At 38.6% G+C, this 22167-nt stretch overlaps 3 protein-coding genes, 1 non-coding gene and 1 pseudogene across 4 annotated transcripts; 1 reads left to right on the top strand and 4 right to left on the bottom strand.

Annotated features, from left to right (window-relative positions):
* The window catches only part of LOC149042613 (uncharacterized), an 85018-nt pseudogene that overhangs the window by 34407 nt on the left and 28444 nt on the right, over nucleotides 1-22167 (bottom strand).
* LOC149042617 (uncharacterized) lies at nucleotides 2450-3434 on the top strand. Its single transcript, XM_089212141.1, has 3 exons — nucleotides 2450-2494; nucleotides 2583-2829; nucleotides 2911-3434. Exons 1-3 carry the CDS (start codon nucleotides 2465-2467, stop codon nucleotides 3165-3167), a joined length of 534 nt encoding a protein of 177 aa, XP_089068267.1. The 5' UTR covers nucleotides 2450-2464; the 3' UTR covers nucleotides 3168-3434.
* Nucleotides 3358-4752, bottom strand: LOC149042616 (uncharacterized). Its single transcript, XM_089211923.1, has 4 exons — nucleotides 4464-4752; nucleotides 4184-4317; nucleotides 3943-3981; nucleotides 3358-3438 (listed from the first exon to the last, which is right to left on the bottom strand). Exons 1-4 carry the CDS (start codon nucleotides 4750-4752, stop codon nucleotides 3358-3360), a joined length of 543 nt encoding a protein of 180 aa, XP_089068049.1.
* LOC113672941 (uncharacterized) lies at nucleotides 4971-8118 on the bottom strand. The gene is made up of 6 exons (XR_016188297.1): nucleotides 8024-8118; nucleotides 7330-7549; nucleotides 6578-6811; nucleotides 6273-6369; nucleotides 5666-5978; nucleotides 4971-5330 (listed from the first exon to the last, which is right to left on the bottom strand). It is a non-coding gene; the product is annotated as an uncharacterized LOC113672941 (transcript).
* LOC149042615 (uncharacterized) lies at nucleotides 13851-15220 on the bottom strand. The gene has a single exon (XM_089211922.1). The coding sequence runs from the start codon at nucleotides 15156-15158 to the stop codon at nucleotides 13851-13853; it is 1308 nt and encodes a 435-aa protein (XP_089068048.1). The 5' UTR covers nucleotides 15159-15220.

Genomic DNA, 22167 nt, shown 5'->3' with positions numbered 1-22167 from the left:
AAAAGCTCTAGAAGATTCCTCAGCTGTAAGAATGTAAGAGAAGGCCTTGAACAGGTTTCCAGAATCATGGCTAACAATCAAAGCCAGCAGTGAGGCAAAAAAAAATTCAACAAAGTTGTCTAGGCATGGCGAAGGCAAAGAGGTGCCAAAAAATCAAAGTGAGGATCAAACATCTGGGTCATTGCCTCCAACCCCATTTGTCTCAACAAAGGAGCAAATTGAAGATCCATTGTTTTTAGACATTGATTTGTGATTTCCTGTACTTTTTACATTGACACAGGCCACTTAAGATGTTTAGGGACATTTTCATTTGACCGTTTTATTTCGTGCTGTACACCAAAATTCCCTCACTGGATAAATTCATAACAAGTCAGTTCCACGGGGCCTGAAAGTCAGCTCGTTGATAAATCAGTAACTGTGATGAACTCATTAATACCACTTTTAATGGACTACGAATTCATCAGTGAAATTCATGGGCAATATATATACCCATGTACAGATTTCAGGGAATATTCATGGCCCATTAATTTTGTTCTTCCAAAACAAATGAATTGTTAGCCCATGAAATGCTGTTTGATTGCAATTCATGGGCATGAAATTCATTCTGATGACTTTCTGAAGAAACCAATGGGTCATGAAAGTAGACTTTGAAGAAATTCATGGGTCATGAAAATTGGCTTATAAAGAAATTCATGGGTCACGAAATTAATTCTGGTGACTTTCACGGCAAATCAATGGGTCATGAAAGTAGAATTTGAAGAAACTCATGGGTCATGAAAAAATTCCCCTAATTCATGGAAATTTCAGGGCCAAAAATAACCTGATGAAATTTCATTTTGCAGTATTCATGGGCCATGAAATGATTTTCATGGGTTTTTCATGAGAAGTTCATGGAATTTTCATAAAACTACAGCTCATAGTGATCCTACTTGTTCTTTTTCAACCTCAAAGTCACAATGTTCAATGTTCAGAGGGACATGCCTAGTGGTGCGTGAACCTCTTAGGCAAAATAAGGCGGACTTTAGTAGAGTGAAGGACACTTTTGAACATATCCATGAAATCGTTGTGCTGTACTCCTCTCCTTTCTTAATAGATATGAGTTCCACTAATCTACTGTGGAAACGCTTGCATTCATCCGCCATGCCTCCAGTAGTAGTGAAGACTAAAGGTGTAAAAGTCCCATGTTCAACTTCCAAAACCCTGTTTGCATATAACCTCTTCTTCTTATCTTCATGTTCCCGATAAATCTGCTGATCAGGTGAGGAAGAAAAAAAGAATGTCTGATATAATTACTGCATGAGTCTTTTCCTTCTGCCTCATTCAATGCTAGCATGAAAAAAGTCAGCTCCAACATCAATGTGATCATGCCGTATTAAACAGAAAATATGCTTAGAACAAACAAAATTACAATACACTCGATTGCAAAAACGTTGACACCTTGAAAGTATAAACCGTGAACGATGAGACCCGACGGATTTGTGGGTAGTGTTTAAACAACAACCTCATTTCCATCATGATAATCAATAATTTACTGTTCTTATTCTTTGCAATAAAAAATACATTGCTGGAAAAAAAAGTATTCCCAAAGCATACTCGGACGATTTACGTTTAAGAGCTGTATGGCTTCATGTGTTCCTTGGTTATAACATTGAGGATACATCCGGTATGCTGGCAATGTCACCAAGCTCGGTAAAGAGATTCAAAAAAAAATTTGTGCGCACGGGTGAAGTTGTGGCCAAGAAAACTGGAAGACCTTTGGATCTGGTTGGAATGCACCCGTGTGAGGAGCTCGTGATGATGGAAGCTATGCTAGAGCACCCAGAGAAGACACTGACTGAGATTGTAAGAAATTATGACGCGAATTTAGAGAGAGGTTTGCTTTGCAAAAACAAAGCTTTTTATTCCCATGAGACTCGACATGGCCGCCAAGTGACAAAGGCCAATTAACTATGATAGGATTGACAGGGAAAAAGTGCCTCTGCTCGTGCTTTTTTCATATTTCTTCACGCGCCAGTCTTTGCCAATCAACAACGTCAAAATGATCAAATTTGCGTTTTTTTGGAGAACACGAAGACATGACAGTTTCCTACCTATGAACTTTAAACTCGAGTGAAACCTCAGTAACAAGAAACAAATTATGCGTAATGGAAAAATATTGAAATAAAAAGTAATTTAAAAGAAGGAGGGTTGTTTTTTTTTAAGTGGCGCTTTTGTCTCTGTTGTTGCCGTGGTGGTAACTGAACTGCCCATTATTCCAATCAATTTTGTCACCATACTGTCCGAAAATGAAGTCTGATCAGTGAGGGCATATTTTATCCTCGACCTTCAACTGCAAGTTTAAGCTAAAGTCCCCCCAAACTAACACTAGTGTAACTATTTTTTCCAGCTTAAGAAAGTTGCTCGACAACAAAGCGAATTGGCGAACATCAATTTTCGTGCGGATACTTGTCTCCTACATGCAGAGATGTTTGTCTTTCTTGATGAAAGTGGATTTGTAAGTATAACTCAAGGAAACCTTATTTTCACTTGTCTTTACACCCCTTTGTTTTTGAAGATTAGAGGTATGTTTTATTCTTTTTAAGGATCGTCGACTTACAAGGGGATTTGGCCACAGTTTCCGAGGTTATAGTGCCAAAGTGAAAAGGAAGCATACAAATTGGCATCGACGAATTACAGCCATCCCAATTGTATGCACTGAAGGCTTGCTTGAAATTGGTATTCATAGAGGAGCAACAAGTGGAGATGTCTTTCTTCAGTTTGTTAACGAGAAGCTTGTCCTGAACCTTCTGCCTTTTAACGGTGTGAATCCTTGCTCCGTAGTTATAATGGGTATGACATAAATCATTTAAAGATTTTTTAGACCATATTATAGATTTAAGACAATTTTTAATTTGTCATTGTTGTTCTCAGATAATGCAGCCATACATCATTCACAACGTGTTGTTGATGCAATAAACACTTCCGGTGCACTCCTTATTTTTCTTCCACCTTACAGTCCGAATCTGATGCCTTGTGAAGGAGTGATCGCACTGGCAAAGAGCTGGATACGAGAAAACGACCTGGTTTGGGAGCAGTGTGATGAACCAGAGAACATGGTTTTTGAAGCCTTTATGCAAATAGCTGATGAAGACATTGCAAACTACATTCGTCATTCTGAATACCTTTAATTACATGTACATCTATGAAAGGTGGTTTTACAAGAAATAACAGAAGAGTACGGCACGACACGCTGCCCATTATTATCACATTAATTTTTTTAAAATTTTATTTTCTACACGGCTTAACAAGTTTCCTGTATTCGCGTTTCCCTTTTATTTTATTTAGCTCATTAACTAATTTTGCGCGTTCTTTGTCGAATTAATCTCTTGTAATGATTTCTTTATCAAACAGATCCTTCAGTTGTGCAATCTGGTTATAGATCATACTTCGTAAACGTAGCTGTGGAAAATGAAGAAAAATAAATTACATCAGTAAGGAGTGCAATTTTCTCTTGTTAAGTAGAGGTGACGAGTGTGCTTTCAAAATTTATGGATCTCGAGCGCAAGATTTAAAAGAAAACACGCCGGTTTCAGAGTTTTGTAAAGTAAATGGTTTGAACCCAGGAGTATCAGTAATTCGTGTAGTGTGATCGTCCGGGTGAGTGTCAGTCACCAACAACAGTTCTTTTCAGAACTACACTCACCCGGACGATCACACTACACGAATTTCAGAGTTTTGTTGTTGCAATTACTGGCAGCAATTGCAACGACAAAAAAATCACTCTCCAGGATTGACTCACGCTCTTTGTTCGCAAGGTGGAGTATCAAGTGAGAGAGTTACCTTTTCCTCAGCACCCGAAATTGAGTTTAATGTTGTTTCTTTCGTTGAAGACTGAGCTTAAGAAGATGAAGGTAGGTCAACCGTTGAACAGCTGGCTTTATTCCTCCCGGTAAAGAAGGAAACCTGAGGCATTTCACCCTCGCTGTGATGAGTTTTATTTACCTGTAGTAATAATAAAAAAAAACAGTCAAGGCATACAATTGTATTTTTCGTCCATGAACAATGACGGACAAAGTTTGTGATTTAAAATAACAAAAGTATGCACATGCTTTTAAAATATGTAGTTTTTGAAGAGCCAAATTCAAATATTGGATTAATTTTTTCTATTTTACCAAAAGAAATTTTTTTTTATGTCCAAGCTTACCAACATTTTTGCCCAACATTTCAGTTTGAAGTCCGCTAATGTTCCTCCGTGTTTTTCTCGCAATCGCGCGAGTCTGTTTTCGTAGGAGTCATGGTCGTCCTCTTCCATACTGTCACCACTGTCGATTGTGTCGCCTGAATGAAAAACAAAAAAGGAGGACATTGTTTCCATTAAACATTGAGTAATTTTGTTGGTTTTCCATTCATACCTGAATTTCTCTTCCTCTTTGCTTTACTGGCTTCCCTTCTTTCTATCTCGCCCTGTTTTCATTTGAAGGAACTGTGTGGATCCACCAATAGGGTGATCCATCCATTCTTAACACTTCTGTAGGCGTCGTCAAACTGTTTTTCTGTTTTGATGTCACATTTTCGGCGCCCATCACTCATGTAGCTGATAGTTAGTGACATGCAATTAGAAGCGGGACTTAATTCTTCTGAATAATTTTCAAGTAAATATTGCTTTAGTTCATTGACGGATATGAACTTAGGCAAATATCGGATTGAATATCGCTCAAATTGGCCCTTGTTGGCCAGCTTAGACACTTTTAGGAAAGCTTGAACCGTTTCCATCACTGACCACATGCAACTAATTTTGGTTATCAACCCTGGCACGAGAATAGAATATTATGCAAATAAATTTAGTACACTTATACCCATAAAGCCATTGGGTCTCATCGTTCACAGTTTATGCTTTCAAGGTGTCAACATTTTTGCCATCGAGTGTATACACAAATACAATGAAAACTCACCAACTGTTCGAGCTTAGGGTTTCTATGAACAATGATAATTCACTGTAACAAATATCTCAACATGAACGCGGCAATTTTCCTTCCAAAAGGACATGGGCGATTGCCCAGATGTTTTACGTAAAGCATAGGCCTGCAATGGGAGCTATAAATACTTCTTGTAGTTCTAGTTATCTCAGATACAGGTTGAATGGAAAGGAGTTCTGAGTCAATTTCCTCTATTTTGTTCCCAATGAAGTACAGCTTGTCTTTCTTCTCTTGGGAAAACCAGCTATTTAATAATTGTTCCACCACACCTTCACATACACAATGCGTGTAGTCAATGGCAGTGCCATGAGTGACATCAAACATTGGGATTCCAAATCCCCAACACAAATCAAGTACTCCCTCTATGTTGTAATTCTGATGGGACAGAAACCAGTGAATACAAAAAACAAAATTGTAGTATTGACACTTACTCTCCAACTATAGTTGGAAAGAAAACCTTTTTATCTTAGAAGGATTAAGGTTAGTGAAGGTACAACAAAAGCTCAACACTTAGCGATGAGTTGCAAATTGGCCTTGATCTACATCACAACCAATAACTTTTTTAAACACTTGGTTTGATGAATTTACAAACTGTAATCACATCATCAGTTTTTACACAAAATTTGAACTTCAGGAAAAACAATGCTGACTCTGTCAACTCGGAGAATATTAGTCTTGCACTCAAAAACAATTTGCAGCAGTTTGTATACCAATTTGGCACCATTCTTTTTCCTTCTCAACACCTGGAGGGCCTGCTCCTTGACTTTGTCATGCCTTCTGATCTCAGCATGACCACTGGCTGAAAAAGTGTTGTAGGGGTATATGTGGCACTGCCTGTTCCTAGCCTTTTCTCCAATGCCAACAACGTGCTGACACCCTTCCTCTTTACACTTGGAACACCCAGAGTAACCATTAAATTGCTTCTTTGAGTCCAGTGTTACATCAAGCAGGATATCTCACACACTGACCACATCTTCATTACCCATTGATACCTGCGATCCTGTTAAAAAAAAAAATACCATGTCACAACACATCTAGGCCATCACCCATTGTGCTGGTACCATTTTTACTCGAAGTAGCACTGCTAGCATATTCTAGAATAATTTGGCCATTCTGGTAGGAGAAAAGAACTTTAAAACAACTACTCCTTTAAAATCAATCTACTCAAATGTCATGTAAATACAATGACCAGTTCTTACTCTCAAAAAGTTTTCATAGAATGATACAGTTTGCAAGAGGCAAAATGAAAGGCAGTAGAATCAAACTACTAGTTCTCTTTTTTTTTAATTTTTTGTTTTAAGTTTGCCACTTTAGGTGGACTTTAAAAATGGCTGCAAAAATGTTGGAAAATGTGGTTTCCTTTTGCTAAACCAAATTCCTGCAAAAATGCGATTTGTCCTGCTGAACCTAGAAATCAATGCAGAAGAATACTGGAAATGTGTTGCCAAATCACATATTGCATGAGAACATTGATAAGCCTTTGAAGCAAACATGAGAGGATCACCTTAGCATATCCATTTTGCCTGTCTTTTTTATTAATTTTTATATGCAGTAACTTAGATAAGAACTGCTAGCAACCTGTGAAGTATACAGTGTAACTAAGAGAGTGAGAGAATTAATAAGAGGTGAAAGCTCATTGATCACCAGGAAAACTGGCCAGACTCCGTAACTTGATGAGTGAATGAGTACAACATCATCAGTGTTGCCTATGAGTGAGGTTTTGGTTGCTCTTGCCAAGAAACCACCAGGTCCTGAAAACATCTTGTAAAGCTTGCCATTATAGACATCTTTAATTGAACCATCATTACTAGTTTCTCTATGAAATCTATACCTGAGGTTTTCAAGTTGTCCTGGACCTGTAGGATAAAACAGTGTTCCTCAGCCACCTCAATTACACTGTAGGCAAGAAATTGATTTACAGTAGCTGTATCCCTTGTATACTAGTGAATGACAATTCAGTCAATATTAGCCATAAAATTCTCCTTAAAGACTTGCAAAAGGTGTCAAGGTAGTTCAAATGGTTGGTAGATTAATGTACCAATTTATGTTGTACTTACAGCTGGCACTTTATGTATGTATGGATGTATGCATGCATGTATGCATGCATCATTATATATGCATGTATATATGTATGCATGTGCGTGTAGGCATGCATTCATTGTGTATGTATGTATGCATGTAATACAAGATTTCCTTGTGTGTACAATCAACATTTCAATAACAGTAAAGTAATATCACTTAACTTAGTTCCTGTTTTTAATGAGGTATTGTCCTGAACATAGCTTTCAATAGTAGATTTGTTGATAGGGTGTTTCTGATCCTTACATGTAACCATAATGTATTACATGTACATGCATTGTAGAATTGAACCTATGCAACATAATAGTTTGTAGCTGGTCTTCTATTGGAAGCTCAGTGAAAAAAAACTTCCCTGATAGTGACTTACTGCATATCCTACAAACATCACCATCCTTTGGTTTCTCAGCAGACATGTACACCTGACACTTTAGATTAGGGCAACAACTGCATTATTCTCGTTAGGACAATGTAACTCAAGGAGTCTAATGAAATCATTTTAGGCAACCAAGGTGTAACTGACTCCAGGCACAATTACCACAAGTTCAGAATTAAAAATAAAGGCCGTCAAAGCACTGATCAACAGCACTGGACTTCGTGTTGATTTCCAATGATTTATCTTTATTACAATATGCCAATGCTCAAAACCATCAAACTAAAATACAAATACAAATATCTAGTCCATGCAACGCAAAAGAACAAAGCAGATTGGATGTGATAAAAATACAAACACATGTAACGGCAAAACAACTAAACTAGAAATAAACCGACGAAATGAGACTAAGAAAGGTAAAAAATAGATGCTTACTGATTGTCCCTTCTGTACACCTGAGTAGTTATAAACGCAGGATCCAAAAAGTTCGCAATAAACACAAGAAACTCCACAAACGCAAAAACACAGACCATGCACACAGACGACTAGTAAAGACGCACGAGGTTCTGAAATACAATCTGACAGAAACTTCACTAATATCTAACCTAGACAGTTACACAAGGACACTTTGTGTCGTATAATAAATGCCATGGTGAGAAGTAAACTTTCTCCCACTGTAATTCTACTATCTTCATACAACAGTTCATCTTCCATGCTTCTTTTTTTCCTCCTTAGTCCCTTTTTCCTCCTGAGTGCCTTAGTCCTCCTCCCAGCTATGTTTTAAATGGTATTAATGTGGAGGTTGTCACAGCCAAAAAAGGACCAGCAAGGACCAGCAAGGACCAGCAATTTAATCCTTGTTGAAAACATACAAAGGAGAGCTACTCGCTTTATCTTAAGGAATAGTAACCTATGCTATAAGGCTTGTTTAATCAAGCTTAAGTTATTACCACTAAGTTACTGGTTAGAATATCTTGAATTAGTTTTCTTTTTTTAAGTGCCCTCATGGGCTTATAGATTTCACTTGTGAATTTAATTGTTATTTTTCTTTTCTAAAGGGTAACACGCGCCGTGCTTCGCTTCATCAGGGCTGCATTTAAAGTTAAATGCCTGTTTTACGTCTTCCTTTCGAGACTTATACTTCAACAGAATAACTTTGATGTGGAATAGTTTACCTAAAAATACCAAGGATTCAGACACTGTAAGCTCTTTTAAAATTAAACTTAAGTCGTTTTATATTACTAGACTTTTGACTGATTTTGATGGCGACAATTTTTGTCTTTTAAATTAGTTTGTCCTAAGTGTCATCATGTAAATACTTCTTCTGTCTGTACTTGTTAAGTTAAGTTAAGTTGTTAATTTGTATACTTTAGAATGTTCTGTGTGATTTAGATTATTTGAATTGTAGTTTAGTCAGATCAGGGAAGGGATCTTTTTTCGGGATATTTCTTTCCGGGATATTTTTTATGGGGCTGGGTGTGGGTGTATTAACCAAGTAGGGGACTTATGTTCGATTGTTATGCACCTGTACTTGTACTTGTATGAATCCATTAAATGAATAAATAAATAATACCTCATTCTTGAACAATTCATCTTTGTCATTGTAGCTTTCAAGTTTTTGTTTAAGTTTCTTTCTTTACCAAAGAGTTGAACATATGAGGGCTTGCTTTCAGCATGGAATCTCCACTTTTTGTTGCTTGGATTCTTGCCTGGGTCCATGTCTAACGAAAACTGATCAGGTAAACTATCAGCATAGCAACCAAGCTTGCCCAGAGAGTAGCCAGTCTGGGTACGAGAATTGAATCAATGAGAGAACCGGAAATTTTGTGGCGGGAAAAGAGAGGAAATGAACAATAATTGCCTTCAACACAAGGCCACCATGTGGTGGAACTTGTAACTCCTGCAGTTTGTTGAAGGATTACGTTTCTCAACCGTTTCCCATGCTTACAACAGAGGTATTCCACAGTCTTCGTGATCAAATCCGAATTCTCTCTTTGTCATCAACTTTTACTCATGACATTTTAGCTCTAGCTTGTCTTCTTTTAGAGCAAACTTTTGCAGTGCAAGAAACATGTTAGACAAATTTCATACTTCATTAGCTGGAGTTGCTAAGATCATGGGCAGTTGGCTTAAAGAAACCTACATAAGTAGTTACAGCAGAGGTTACCGCATCAAATAACGGAAAGAATCTAAAAAAGACGCCGTGTATTTTCAGCCAGAGGACAATCATAAAACAATAGCCAAAAGAGGAAAAGTTTTAAGAGAAAAAAAATGGGAAAAAATGGTGGGGCAAGTAGTCATACCCGGCAACTTCAAGAGAAGATATGAGAGAAGCCCATATGATTCTGGCATCTTGATTTACTAATTCACTGTTATCACATTTGTAATCTTCAATCGACTGATGATGTCTAAACTCCAAGTAGTTTACTGTCGTTTCTTTCAATTTTGGCTCATTTTCCAAACCAAAATTATCAGTCATGCTTAAAAGAATATAATTTCAACTGATGCTGACATTACACACTTCCTCTGAAGAAGAAAAGATTCTTTATCTTCGAGAATTTGCTCAAAACATCAGGAACAACAGCAAAGGTCCTCAGCTGCTTGAAGATGTGTTTTACCACAAGTTGTGAGAGCATCGTCCCCAGGTTCCCTCCCCACCCCCGGGACTGTTCTCTTAATCCCCTTGAAGAAACTCCTCTACAGCCGGTGCTGAAGAGTTTTATCACAGTTTTTAATATAATGAGGGGCTATAAAATTAACAAGAGCTCTGTTTTAGGCTTGGCTAAATCTATGTATTACATAACAATGTTGTCTCAGAGATGATGTCTGTGTGGTCTTGTTTGATTTTTACCTTTGCCTTGCTCAAAAATATGAAATTGTGCTCAGGATGACATTAAATTTTAGTGCATAGTGCTGTGATATCTAACACAGTATCTTTAATGCAATTACTGGTGATAAAGGAATTAACTAGAATTTCAATGATGAATGTAGAGCATGGCAATTAATCAAATGATCCATGTCTAATCATGAACTAGCTCTTTCTCAATGACAAGTACACAGCATTAATATCAGTGAAGGTTACTTCATACAACAGTTACTGTAAACCACCATACCAAAAATCATGGCGACTGATACATTCACCCAGAACTCTTTATGCAATAAAATCCTGGAACCACTCATAAAATCAAGCAGAAAAGGTAGAAAAAATTGAATTCTTGCATACATAATGGAGTTGTTTTGTGAAATATTGCCTTCTACATGTGCCTTATTGTAAAATGCCCAGGCACCATCTCTGTCTGTAAGTGGATTGAATCTCATGGGTAAACACCAGGAAAAATAGTACACCTTTTGTTGTTCATTTATGCAAAATGTACATTAATTTATGTCAACAGTTGAAACTATGCGGCAAGTATACATTCATTAGCACTTCCATGAACTTCATTAACGTGAACGAACTTTCAATAATGCTATTTGCATATGTATTAACATTCAATAGCATCAATGGATGAACAATTGCACCTTTCGACAACCAAACATAACAAGTATACTTTCAATCTTGCACAATGAATGATTACTAACACCAATAGAAAATCAATTGCATAGTATGACAATCAATGGCATATTAGAGACATACAATAATGCATAAAGACGTATAATCAATTGCACCTTCAGACAATTGTTTATTTGATATGGTCAATCATTAATGTGAACTGACAAACATGTGTGTAGTAATAACAGTCAACTAAGGAAAAAGAAATTTCAAAATTGTTCAATTACATTGTGCTGTAATGTAATGTTTTGCAATTATCCTTCAATTTCTTCATTATTTAACCCTTTAACTCCCAGAAGTGATCAACATAAAACTTCTCCTTATAATATTCTTACATTATCCAGCAAATAGGTAATGAGAATATTCAAACTTATCAGTTAGAAGTTGTTATCTTGATCTAACACCAAATTCTCATTACTAATGTATAAGGAAATGTGTTGCAGCTTGAGGGGAGAATTAACAATTTGATCCTGGGAGTTAAAGGGTTAAACATCTTGTAATGTATGTTTGCGTAAATCTGTACCACTCTTCACATTTAGCAACCGTGATGGTGCCTATGTTTCTCTGCAGGACATGAAGTAGCAATTGAGTGCAGAAGTTACCTCGTGTGATTTCTTGTCATCTTGCCTCTGCTCTGTTGTGCATCTGTTCTTGCTGCTCTGGATGGCTTACGTCCACTGTTATGGCTGCTTTTAAGGCACTTATTGCCTGCTCTACAATGTTAAGAAATTGCCTTGTGGTGGTAGCTTTTTAAGCTCAGAATTAGGACCAGGAATGGCAGGATTGTTGTGGGCTGGTGCATTGTCATAAATGAAAATCACATGTTTATTTGGGTCGAGATTTAGCCTTGTCTGTGACAGAAATTCATTAAATTGTCCATTCATTCCACCGAGAAATGCTGAGTGAAAAACTAGTCCATTGGTTGGTGAAATTGCCAGTACTACAGTAACATTTCTCTCTTGCTGATCACATACTTGTCGATATGCTCTCTCTCCTATCCTTGTTTGTCCGTGACTTCTTGCTTTCCAAATATTTTAGCCACACTTGTCTATGAAAATACTATGATTCACTACAGCATAGCACATGAACCAGTTGGCACAGAAAAGTCTTTTTTGCAGGACATAAGGGTGGTTTTGTTCAACTGGGATTGGCTTGCCAATTTCTCACGATACAATATACCTTCAAGTGTTCTGGTTACTGTACAGTCATGGATTGTTGGTTTTCTTGGAACACGCTGTCTCAATTCTTGATTTATCTGTGCTAGTGTTAGCAGGCAAATTTTGTTCAAAATGTCATCCAGGCAATTCTTCATTTCATCATCTACTCAAACATGATTTGTTCCTCCTTGTAGTCTCTCTGTGATCCTTCTTTCTCACAAGTATTGTGCAATGATACTTCTTGCCGTTGAACGGTTCACTCCGATAGTAGCAGCAACCATCAAATAATCTTCATTAACATCTTCAAAGGCTTGAATAATTCTTTGATGCTGTTCAAGTAGGATTCTGTTTCTTGGTGGCGTGATTTTCTCCAGTTATTTCTATCTACCTATTCATACAGCGTACATGTACTCTGTTTGTTACAGTGTACTGAACCTGCAAAATGTTCTTCATTCTGTATCTGCTTCAGCAAAATATTGTGCAAAAAGGAACATAAAATTTAAATGATAATGTACCTACTCTTTTATTTTTGTTCAGTATTATAAAATACATGTAACTACAATGGATGACACTGATGAATGTTTTTTCTTCCTATTTATTCGAAAAACACCAATGTTTGTCAGTTCACATTAGTGATTGACCATTTTGAATAAACGATTGTACAAAGGTGCAATTGATTGTGCATCTCTATGCAAATTGTATTATTGTGTCTCTAATATGTGACCTCTCACGCGAAAACGTTCCTTACGGTTTGCTGTTTTGAAACAGATACAGATATTTTGAAACTGTAGCTTACAATTCCTTTGGAAGGGATGTTTCGAGCCGTGATCCTGTCAAAGTTAATAGTCTTCGCACTGCGATCAGTCAAGAGTACATCGGACAGACTAAAGTTAGTTTAGAATAGAAGAATAAAGACCATTCAGCGCGTCCTATCAAAGCCAGAGACCGAATGACACTTGTGTGCCTTGAAGCTGCTGCCACATTTTTTCAGTAAAGAGGAACTTGCGGAAAACAATACTGATGGCAGTCATGACAAAAAATGCCTGGACAGTGTCAAATTAAATTTGCTGAAATTATTAGTCTTCAGTAAATTTCCAGTGAGCAAAAGCGAAGAGAAGGACAAAGCCTGGAGGATATCAAAGGAAAAAATTAACTCCAAGTGTTGTGCTACCCGCAAAGTTTTAATGTCAGACTTTACTCCCCCTCGTTCATTGTAATCAATTTCATGTATGCCTTTTTTAAAGCTTGATGAATAGGATAGGAAAGAATTGCGTGTTATTGTTATCGCAGCACGGATATGCGTGTGCATTGCATATTGACGCACGCGTGCGGACGGACATCACAAATTAATTAATTTTTGGTTGTTCGCGAATAAATTTGCCTTACCAAAAAAAAAAAATTCCATTAACTTTAAAGATCCAAGGCAATGCCGTGAGTGAAGGCTAAGGTTACATAGTAAATTAAAACTTCAGATAAAAATTCATTCGGGGTTGAATGTTAGCGATACTTGATTCAATCCAGGCAAAGTTATTGAGGTAAACAATCACACTGGACTTGAAATTCACCTGTTGATTATTTCGTTTAATTTGAATCTAAATCCTCAGTATACATGTGTCGCTATATAATGATAAATCATTGTACTACGAGTCAAAGCTCAAAACTTATACATACAAATTAATGCAAAGATAAAAACTTGAAGATTCTCAAAATACAACGCTTCTTGTGTACTGAGAAAGAGTTTAAGGTGCTTGTGCAACCAGGTCCTCCGTTCCAGGCTTGCAAAAGGGCCTGATCTCACGGAATAGATGCTCCTTTCGTTCTTGGCTCAACCTTGCTGGATTCAGTTTGGCTGGCAGCTGTGAGGCAGGGGGAATGACTGCACGATCTTTCAATAGCATTAAAGACTGTTCGGGAGACGAGTGAAGCTCTTTGAAATAAACTCTACTGGGTTCATCTTTGGAAAACCGAAAGTGGTGGTATTTCTTGATATTTGGTACCCTTTTAAAGAACCATTCAAGAAAAGAAGACCAGTTATATACCGGGACGATAACTGTTCCATCATGTGTCCCAGCAAGCTGTGCTTTGTTGATCCCAGTGCTTGATGACTCTACCATATTGGCAAATTCATATACTGATGACATGTAGTTCAGTTTGTATGATTTCTTGATGATGCCAAAACAACGATCAGGACCAAACTTCGTATGTCTAGCAATCAAAAATGAGTATCTAACAGAATGATGAAGTTGAAGTATTGTCCTCCAAGCCAAGTACCATATAAAATAATTGTTTTTGTTTTGGCCTGAACAATTATCCGCATTAAGATAAACAGAAGTTTCTCTAAGTCCACGATGTTCGAAGTAATGGTGCACGTAGCTTATGGTGGTGCTTGCTCCTTTACCGACGTCACTGGCTTCATCAATCAGGTAGTTTACCTGCCAAGGGATCGCCTCGCACATCACTCCAAAAATCGCACACTTACGCGGCGTTTTAAAGTAGATTGGCCCGGGTTGCATAGGGTTGCTTGGTATATGCACCTGTTGTGCAAAGTCAAAGGAGTAGTGCATTGTAGTTGTCAGTGAGCACGATTCGTGACGCTCATCAAGGTCTATTTGGTCCACGACGACCTGAAAACTGCATTTCGCCTCTTCGCAAACCTTTCGATAAAGCTCTCTCTCTGCCTTCACTGAATTCAAATGCTCCTGTTGTGTTTGAACGCATTCGGACTTTTCTTCTTCTGGAAGATTGCCTGCTCGAAGTAACTTGGAAGTGTTTTGTTGGCAGGTGAAGCATAAGTCAATTGCTTCAATCGCCATAAAAGCTTGAATGTTTGCTAAGACAACCAAGTCCAGCTCCACGTGAGACAGTTCCAGGCAGTTGTATAGATTATCTAGAACGGTTTCCTCTGTAAATTGATCAGAACACTGACTACTTTTCAATCCTCGACGACATCCGCACCCATCTTGCATGAATTTTTGCACGTTGGCGATGATACTTTCCTTGTTTTCCGTTTGATTACAATCCATCTCGACTCTTGTTGATTCCTCCATTTTGCGATTGTGATATAAGCCGAGTTATCTGGCAGTTACCAGGGCAATGCATTCTCCATGAGAATCACTGAACCAAAAATTAACAGTGATTATGCAAAGGGAAAAATTTGCGGCTTTGTTCTAGAATCGATAAGAAACTTGTAATCTATTTTACGCTGAATTTTCTTTTGCATTGCATTGCATTGCATCACAAGATTTAAAAACTTTGTATGCGAGTTGCTTTACCGTGCCACGCCATGCCGCACAGACTGAATCCAGTGAGTTAATATCCCATGAATGCGTCAAACGGCAGAGAGTTTCGAATCAAGCGAACTTTTTCACACTGTAATTGAGCCGTCATAAGCAGCGCATTGATTCTTATAATTTCACTTACCGGTAACTTCAAATGCGATATATAGTCCAAGATTATGTTTTGTTCATGCCTCACACGTCAGCCTCGCATGCCTCGCTGATTCGCTTTAATTGTACACACTCACATCAACGCAGCGGACAAAAATAATGGCACCCGCTTCTTTGTTAACTTAAAGAAATTGCTTGCACTCAAGGTAGCGAAAATTACTCGGCACCTCGTAAAAATTGTCACTATAAATTGTGCCTGTTAGTTCCGAAGATACATGGTGGGGAAAGCGTCGCCTGTGTTCGGAAACGAGATGTTTACAAAGTCAATTAATGGCGTTACATTACGAATTCTGGAAATGGTTGCATGACAATTATTTTAAAAGAGAAAGCAGACTGTTACTGGCTTTTGTTTCTCCCCCGCGAAAACGAATTTGCTTTACTCTCAAAAGACTTATTATTTTCAGAACAGGATTAGATTTATTCTAGGTTTTCTATCAGTTTTCAGATCTAAGCGGCGTGTGTCACGTTTATCTTAATTACTGTCATTTCGTTCGAATGTTTTTGATCGGCCGTTCAACCGTTTACTTTGACCTTATCCATTGAAAACTTCAGCCGTTCAGCCGGTTGAAATTTTCCTTTCTTTCCTTCAGAAAGTTGGACCAAAGCAACACTTACATTTGTTAGGAGGTGGGAAAAAACTGCTCTGGAGTGGCGATGGACTGTAACGTAGCATCTGGCTGCCGTAGGGTGAAAAATGACCTCTTGGAAATGGCAAGTGAAAAAATTGACCTAAAAAGGCTTACACGTCCTTTAGATACTAACGAATATATTACAATAAATTACTTGACTAACACACTAAAACACATTTGACATGCATGACGAATTAACATACAAATATCCTAAAGGGCAAAAATAAGACACTAATAAATGGGTGTTTAGTTCTTTACACTGGCCCATAAGTGATGAGCCATGGGCAAAAACACTTACAAACACAATATTCAACTAAACAGCTACTTACACTATTTACAATAATAAACAAAGATATACAAGAAGACATGCATGATGCAAAATTAAGCATAACACTGTTCTGTTTAATCTGGTGGAATCCTGATGTTCGATCATAAGACAGCTTGTCAATCGGTCTTTCAAGAGTTCCAGATTTAACCTTGACTTTGGCATGATGCACCAGGCTCTTCTTGTCATGGAAAGCTTCAACTACTTTACCCAGGGGCCATGAATTGTGATAGTAGTTTTCTACAGCAATGAGCACAACATCTCCAATGGGTGTTTTTTTCTTCTTGGATGCAGCCACTTCTGCCTGCTTTGTAAAAGAGGAAGATACTCTTTCAACCATCTTTTCCAAAAGATATCTGCAAGGTACTGAACTTGTTTCCACCTTCCACGGGACAGCAGATCTTCCTTATGGAACAAACCTGGAGGTATTGGGGGCTTGGAGCACAGCAGCACCAAATAGTTGGGTGTTAAGGGCTGCTTGTCCGGCAGGTCACTGAAAACTGTTTTAATTGGACAGCTATTCATAATACTTTCAACTTCGCACATCAAGGTCGTGAGACTTTTGTTGTTGCGGATTTGCTCTTGGAGGAGGGCTTGCAGAATTTTCCACATGGTGCAAATGCAGCACTCCCATACACCACTGACATGTGAGCCATGAGGAGCTCGTGATGCTCTTTCTTGCCACTGGTGAAATTTGTTCCGTTGTCTGAATGAATCTTCTGGACCTGACCTCTCCTTGCTATAAACCGTCTTAGGCCTAGCAAAAAAGAATCCATATGCAGGGCTTGAATCGTGAGACAAGTGAAAATGACCCCATATCTCTTAAGCTGGCTTCAGCAATGCCATATTTGAAAGGGCCAAAGTAATCAACACCGACAGATGTAAAGGGTGGCTGGTCCATGGTGAGACAATCCTCTGGAAGATCAGCCATCTTCTGTTCACATTCATAGCTTTGGTGCTGCCAGCAACTTACACACCTTGACATCACTGTTTTGACAGCGGAGCCTGCCATTACAATCCAGAATTGTTCACACAGTAGGCTAATTTCATGTTCTTTTCCAGAGTACCTAGAAATATGGTGACAGTGTTCCACTATCAGGTTGGATACATGATCGTTCTTTGGTAGAATGATCTGGTGCTTGGCATCAAATGGTATTGAGGCTAGACTCTCCCACCAACACACAATAGGCCAGAAACCAAGGAATAGATTTCTTCAGGCGATACCAAGAGGACGCTTATTGGAAATATCTCACCAAAGGGCCAAAGAACTGAGCAGTCAGGTAATGGCAAGTCAATCTCTCTCTTCAAAATTTTGTCTTACTGTACAGAAATTGTCTTGGCTGACGGCTCTAAGCCAGGAACTGTGACTTGCCTAAGTGGCTCCAGGGGGAATTCCTTTGAAGGATGGTATAATGAATTCTGCCGCATCTATCTTTCACTCATAGATATGATACTGATCCGCAGCCAATTTCAGAGGCATCGGAGAAGTGGTGAAGTTGACTGGACACAATCTCCATAAAGTCGGCTGGTTTGAAGCAACGATCAATCATAAAGTGGGACAGTTTAGGAACATCTGAAAGCCATCTTTGCCAGTGCGTGCAATGCTCCGTTGACACTTTCTTATCTCTGCCTAATTTTATTCTGCATAAATCTTGCAAAACCTTCTTGCCAGTCAGTATGAAAGGTGCAACGGAGCCAAACGGATCGAAGACTGAACCAACAACAGACAGTATGCCTCTGTGAGTGGGGGGTTTGTGCTTGAGAATAACATAGAAACCAAACATGTCATTTTCTATCCTCCGCTGAACACCAAGCGTGTGCTCATCTGGCAACTCATCCTTTTAAAGGTCTAGCTTCTTGATCTCTTGGCCACGCCCCTGCATGGGGATACTTCCCCTAACATCTCGGCTACTTAGTTGATCGAAAATCGCCACAATGCAACAAGCTGCACAATTCATGAACATGGATGATAGCAACTGTTACTGACAAGAGGGACTTTAAACATTCGTTGACATAAAAGTTGTGTCTGACGGTATTTTTCATGTCACAAGGGAAGTGCTACTCATTATCATCCACCATTTTCCGAAGGGCGAAGTTGGCACAGGCTGGTGACGACACAGTGCCAAAAAGATGAAGAGTCATCTGATATTCTGCCAAAGCATGTGATAGGTCACCGTCTGGCCACTACAAAAAGCAAAGAAGCAAACAGTTGCAATTGGGAATTTTGACCTGATGAAAAATGGCTTTAATGTCTGCCATAACTGCCATACACTCCTGTTGGAATCTACTAAGGACGCCCAAGTGTGAGTTAGTGAGATCTGGATCTTTCATCAGCTGGTCATTGAGAGAATTTCCCTTGGGCTTTGCCGAGCTATCGAAAACCACACAAATTTTGCCGGGCTTTTGTGGGTGGTAAATTCTGTGGTGGGGGATGAACCATTTCTTGCCTTCATACCCTGTCGCCCTTTGGTGATTGGGTACTCTTTGGGCATATCCTTTGACGACAATGTCATGTATGAAGATCTTGTAGTCATCATGAAATGTTGGGTTCTTTAACCACATGGCTTGCTGTTCTGCTTTGACATGGTTGTTTGAAACTGAACGTTGCCAATTTTTGAAGGGCAAGGCAATCTCATAATGACCATTCTTCAACTTTCAGGATTCTTTCATTCTTTCCATAAAACGGTGCTCTTCCTGGGATAACTTGGTCTGGTTATCAGCAATTGACTCATCATCAAAGTTGCAATTGTAGAAATCTTTTACCAGCTTTTGTAGTTCAGTGTTGACTTCAATAAGAAAGCTTGATGCCCAGACGCCAAGGCAATATGGAGTCAACACTCATACACGAAGTCTAACGTCCACCACCCTGGCTATGTTTTATCTCCAAGGGATCAAGGACCTCAGGAGCATCACATGCTAAAAGTAGACCAACATCCGCATTGACTCTGGACACTCCACCAAGGTTTGGCCATTTGTCTACGTCATTCTTGGGTGGGTTTGTCTTTACTTGACGCTGGTATGCTGGGCCTTGTGAGAATTGTTGGAAGATCAACAAAAACATTTTCGTCCAAATCAGAAATGGTGAGACAAGTGACGACAAAACTATCCTCAAGACTGTCCTTCTTTTCCAAGGTAGTTAAAGAGATTGTGGTTTTTGTACCATTTGTTCCTAGCTGTCTCATCAAGGCTTCCGTGCAGAATGTTGAGGAACTACCACTGTCTAAAAAAGTGCATATGACTACTGTAGTTTCCCTTCTTGTAAGCCAAACTTTCACGGGAACCACAGCCATAGCTGTCCTCAAAAAGCTTACATCAGCGTGGGTTTCCCATCTGGGTTTACTAATGTGTTGTGCATGCACGTTATTGCCTCGCAAGTTGACCTCATGTTAGTGGATGGGCTGTCAACTTGCTGACTTGGGGCTGCAGAGTTTGTGTGCAGAACCAAGGGATGTCTCCTAGTGCAGTTGGAGAAAGTGCAAGTTATATTGTTAAAAATTTGTTGGAGCTGGGAAAAAACTGCACTGGAGTGGTGACAAACTGTAACTTGAAATCTGGCCGCTGTAGGATGATAAATGACTGTTTGGAAATGGCAAGTGAAAAAACTGACCCAAAAAGGCTTAGATGTCCTGTAGATACTAATGAATATATTACATTAAACTACTCGACTAACATGCTAAAATACATTCCGCACGTACAACGTACTAACATACAAAAATCCTAAAGGGCAAAAACAAAAGACATTAATAAACAGGTGTTTAGTTCTTTACAGGAAAGGTGCGTGAGATTTGCCATGCTAAATTTATTGTGTAAATGGTCCCATGTTGCTTGTAAGCCATGTGTATTGATGCACTCAAGGACACAGAATCGCTGGTCATGACCTCAGAATACTAGAGAGGATAATATCAGGTGATCTCGAATTTAATCTCGGCCATAACGTAGGATTTGCTCCTGAGCTTGCTCTTTAGTGTTTGCATTAGCTTCAAGTGGACAGCCATTTCATTAAATTGAACTGTTCATAGCACAAAGATACAAGGGCAATTTTGTGGAAAGACAGTGTAAATATGCCAGACATATCTCTATATATCTGGAGAAAAATGATTCTCTAGACAAAGACAAACTTCCAAAATTCCCTTCTTCTTTTGAGATGTGGAGACCAACACTGAACACAGGCACAGCTCATCAGTGCTTTCTGGATATTTTTAAGGCCTATCCTATCCTACAGAGCAGCATGAGAAGAACAAGGCTTTGAACCCACAGCTGAAAGTTTGGCATAATCTCAGAGTCAAGTTATCTGGAGAATGCTAGGGTACCTAATGAGTATGATCCTGAAGTCATACAGAGTATTTTGTGTGAAATGTTTGTTTATAGCAGTACTGAGCATCATGACAAAAGCAATGATAAGCTCAGTGACAGTGAGTTTAAGATCATTTTTTGTCAGGCTCTGAGCATATCTGTTCTTTACAATCAACTGCATTCACTATGTACAAATTCCAGGTTGAGTCCTGAGCCCTGCAGCTTACTTTTGTTCAGTAACTCCACATTCAACACAGAGAAAGTTGCTGATCACTCCAAAAGGCCAAACAATAATCTATCGGGCTACAGCCTAAAACTTGCCACAGAGAACTATGATTGCCCAGTAAATAGCATTTTTCTGTATCAATTATAGAGTATAATAATAATAATAATAACAATAATAATAATTTTAATAATAATAAATATAATTTTAATAATAACAATAATGGTTTAATATCAGTACATCCATGGTATGGCTCTTTGCCTGATATAAGATAGAAAGAGAAATAATAAATAATAAATAAAAATACATAAATCTGAATTATGAATTTGTAAAAAAAACAAGGCAATAAACAGTAAAATGTAATTATACAATATATACCTTATTAAAACTAGGCTAGAAAGTATACCACCCTATTTGGGCAGTGCTCCCTTAAAATACATAATGTTTGCTTACTGAAGGATTTAAAATTATCACAGCATTTAACATTGACTGACGAGGGCTGCCGTGCTATACTGAAAAGTGTCCGAGGCATAGGGAATAACTAGATTTATGGTACTTGATGAGCATAAATTTCTAGCATGTTTTACCTGCTCAAGCTGAAGGTTTCTGGGCCAATCATGAGAGTATATAGCTTTGTGTGCGGCCTTTAGAACGTGCCATTCTCTACCTTCTTTCATAGGCAACCAGCCTAACTTAAGAAGAGAGTCACTATTGTTTACATTGCATCCGAAAACAAAACTGGCTGCCACAAACTGGATATGCTGTAACCTTTTTAGAAGGCAATCAGTAATTGGATGGAATATTATATCATTAAAGTCTAGGCAAGATAGAAGCGGCCATTCAACTAAAATGTTTTCTAAGATGGTAGTTTGCAAAGCTCTTGATTTTTCCCAATGGAGCTAGGACACCAGCCTAGCCCAGCCCACCCAACCCAGCTAGGTTCATGTGAACCCCAAGTAATTTAATAGAGTGAACATGCTCAAGGGTTTTATCTCCTACAGATAAATGTATAGGATGTTCAGCCACAGAATGGTAAGACGACATGTGAGGAGTTGAGAACAACATACACTTAGTCTTTGCAGGGTTTAGCGCCAAGTTGGAGTCCAGAAGTTGGGGACCAGTTTGTGATACTTACAAGAG

The sequence above is a fragment of the Pocillopora damicornis genome, chromosome 7, assembly GCF_964200805.1.
Source record: "Pocillopora damicornis chromosome 7, jaPocDami1.2, whole genome shotgun sequence".
In the NCBI taxonomy this organism is placed as follows: Eukaryota; Metazoa; Cnidaria; class Anthozoa; order Scleractinia; family Pocilloporidae; genus Pocillopora; species Pocillopora damicornis.
Note: the sequence above shows the minus strand (reverse complement) of the source record. Positions and strands in the feature narration are given on the sequence as shown.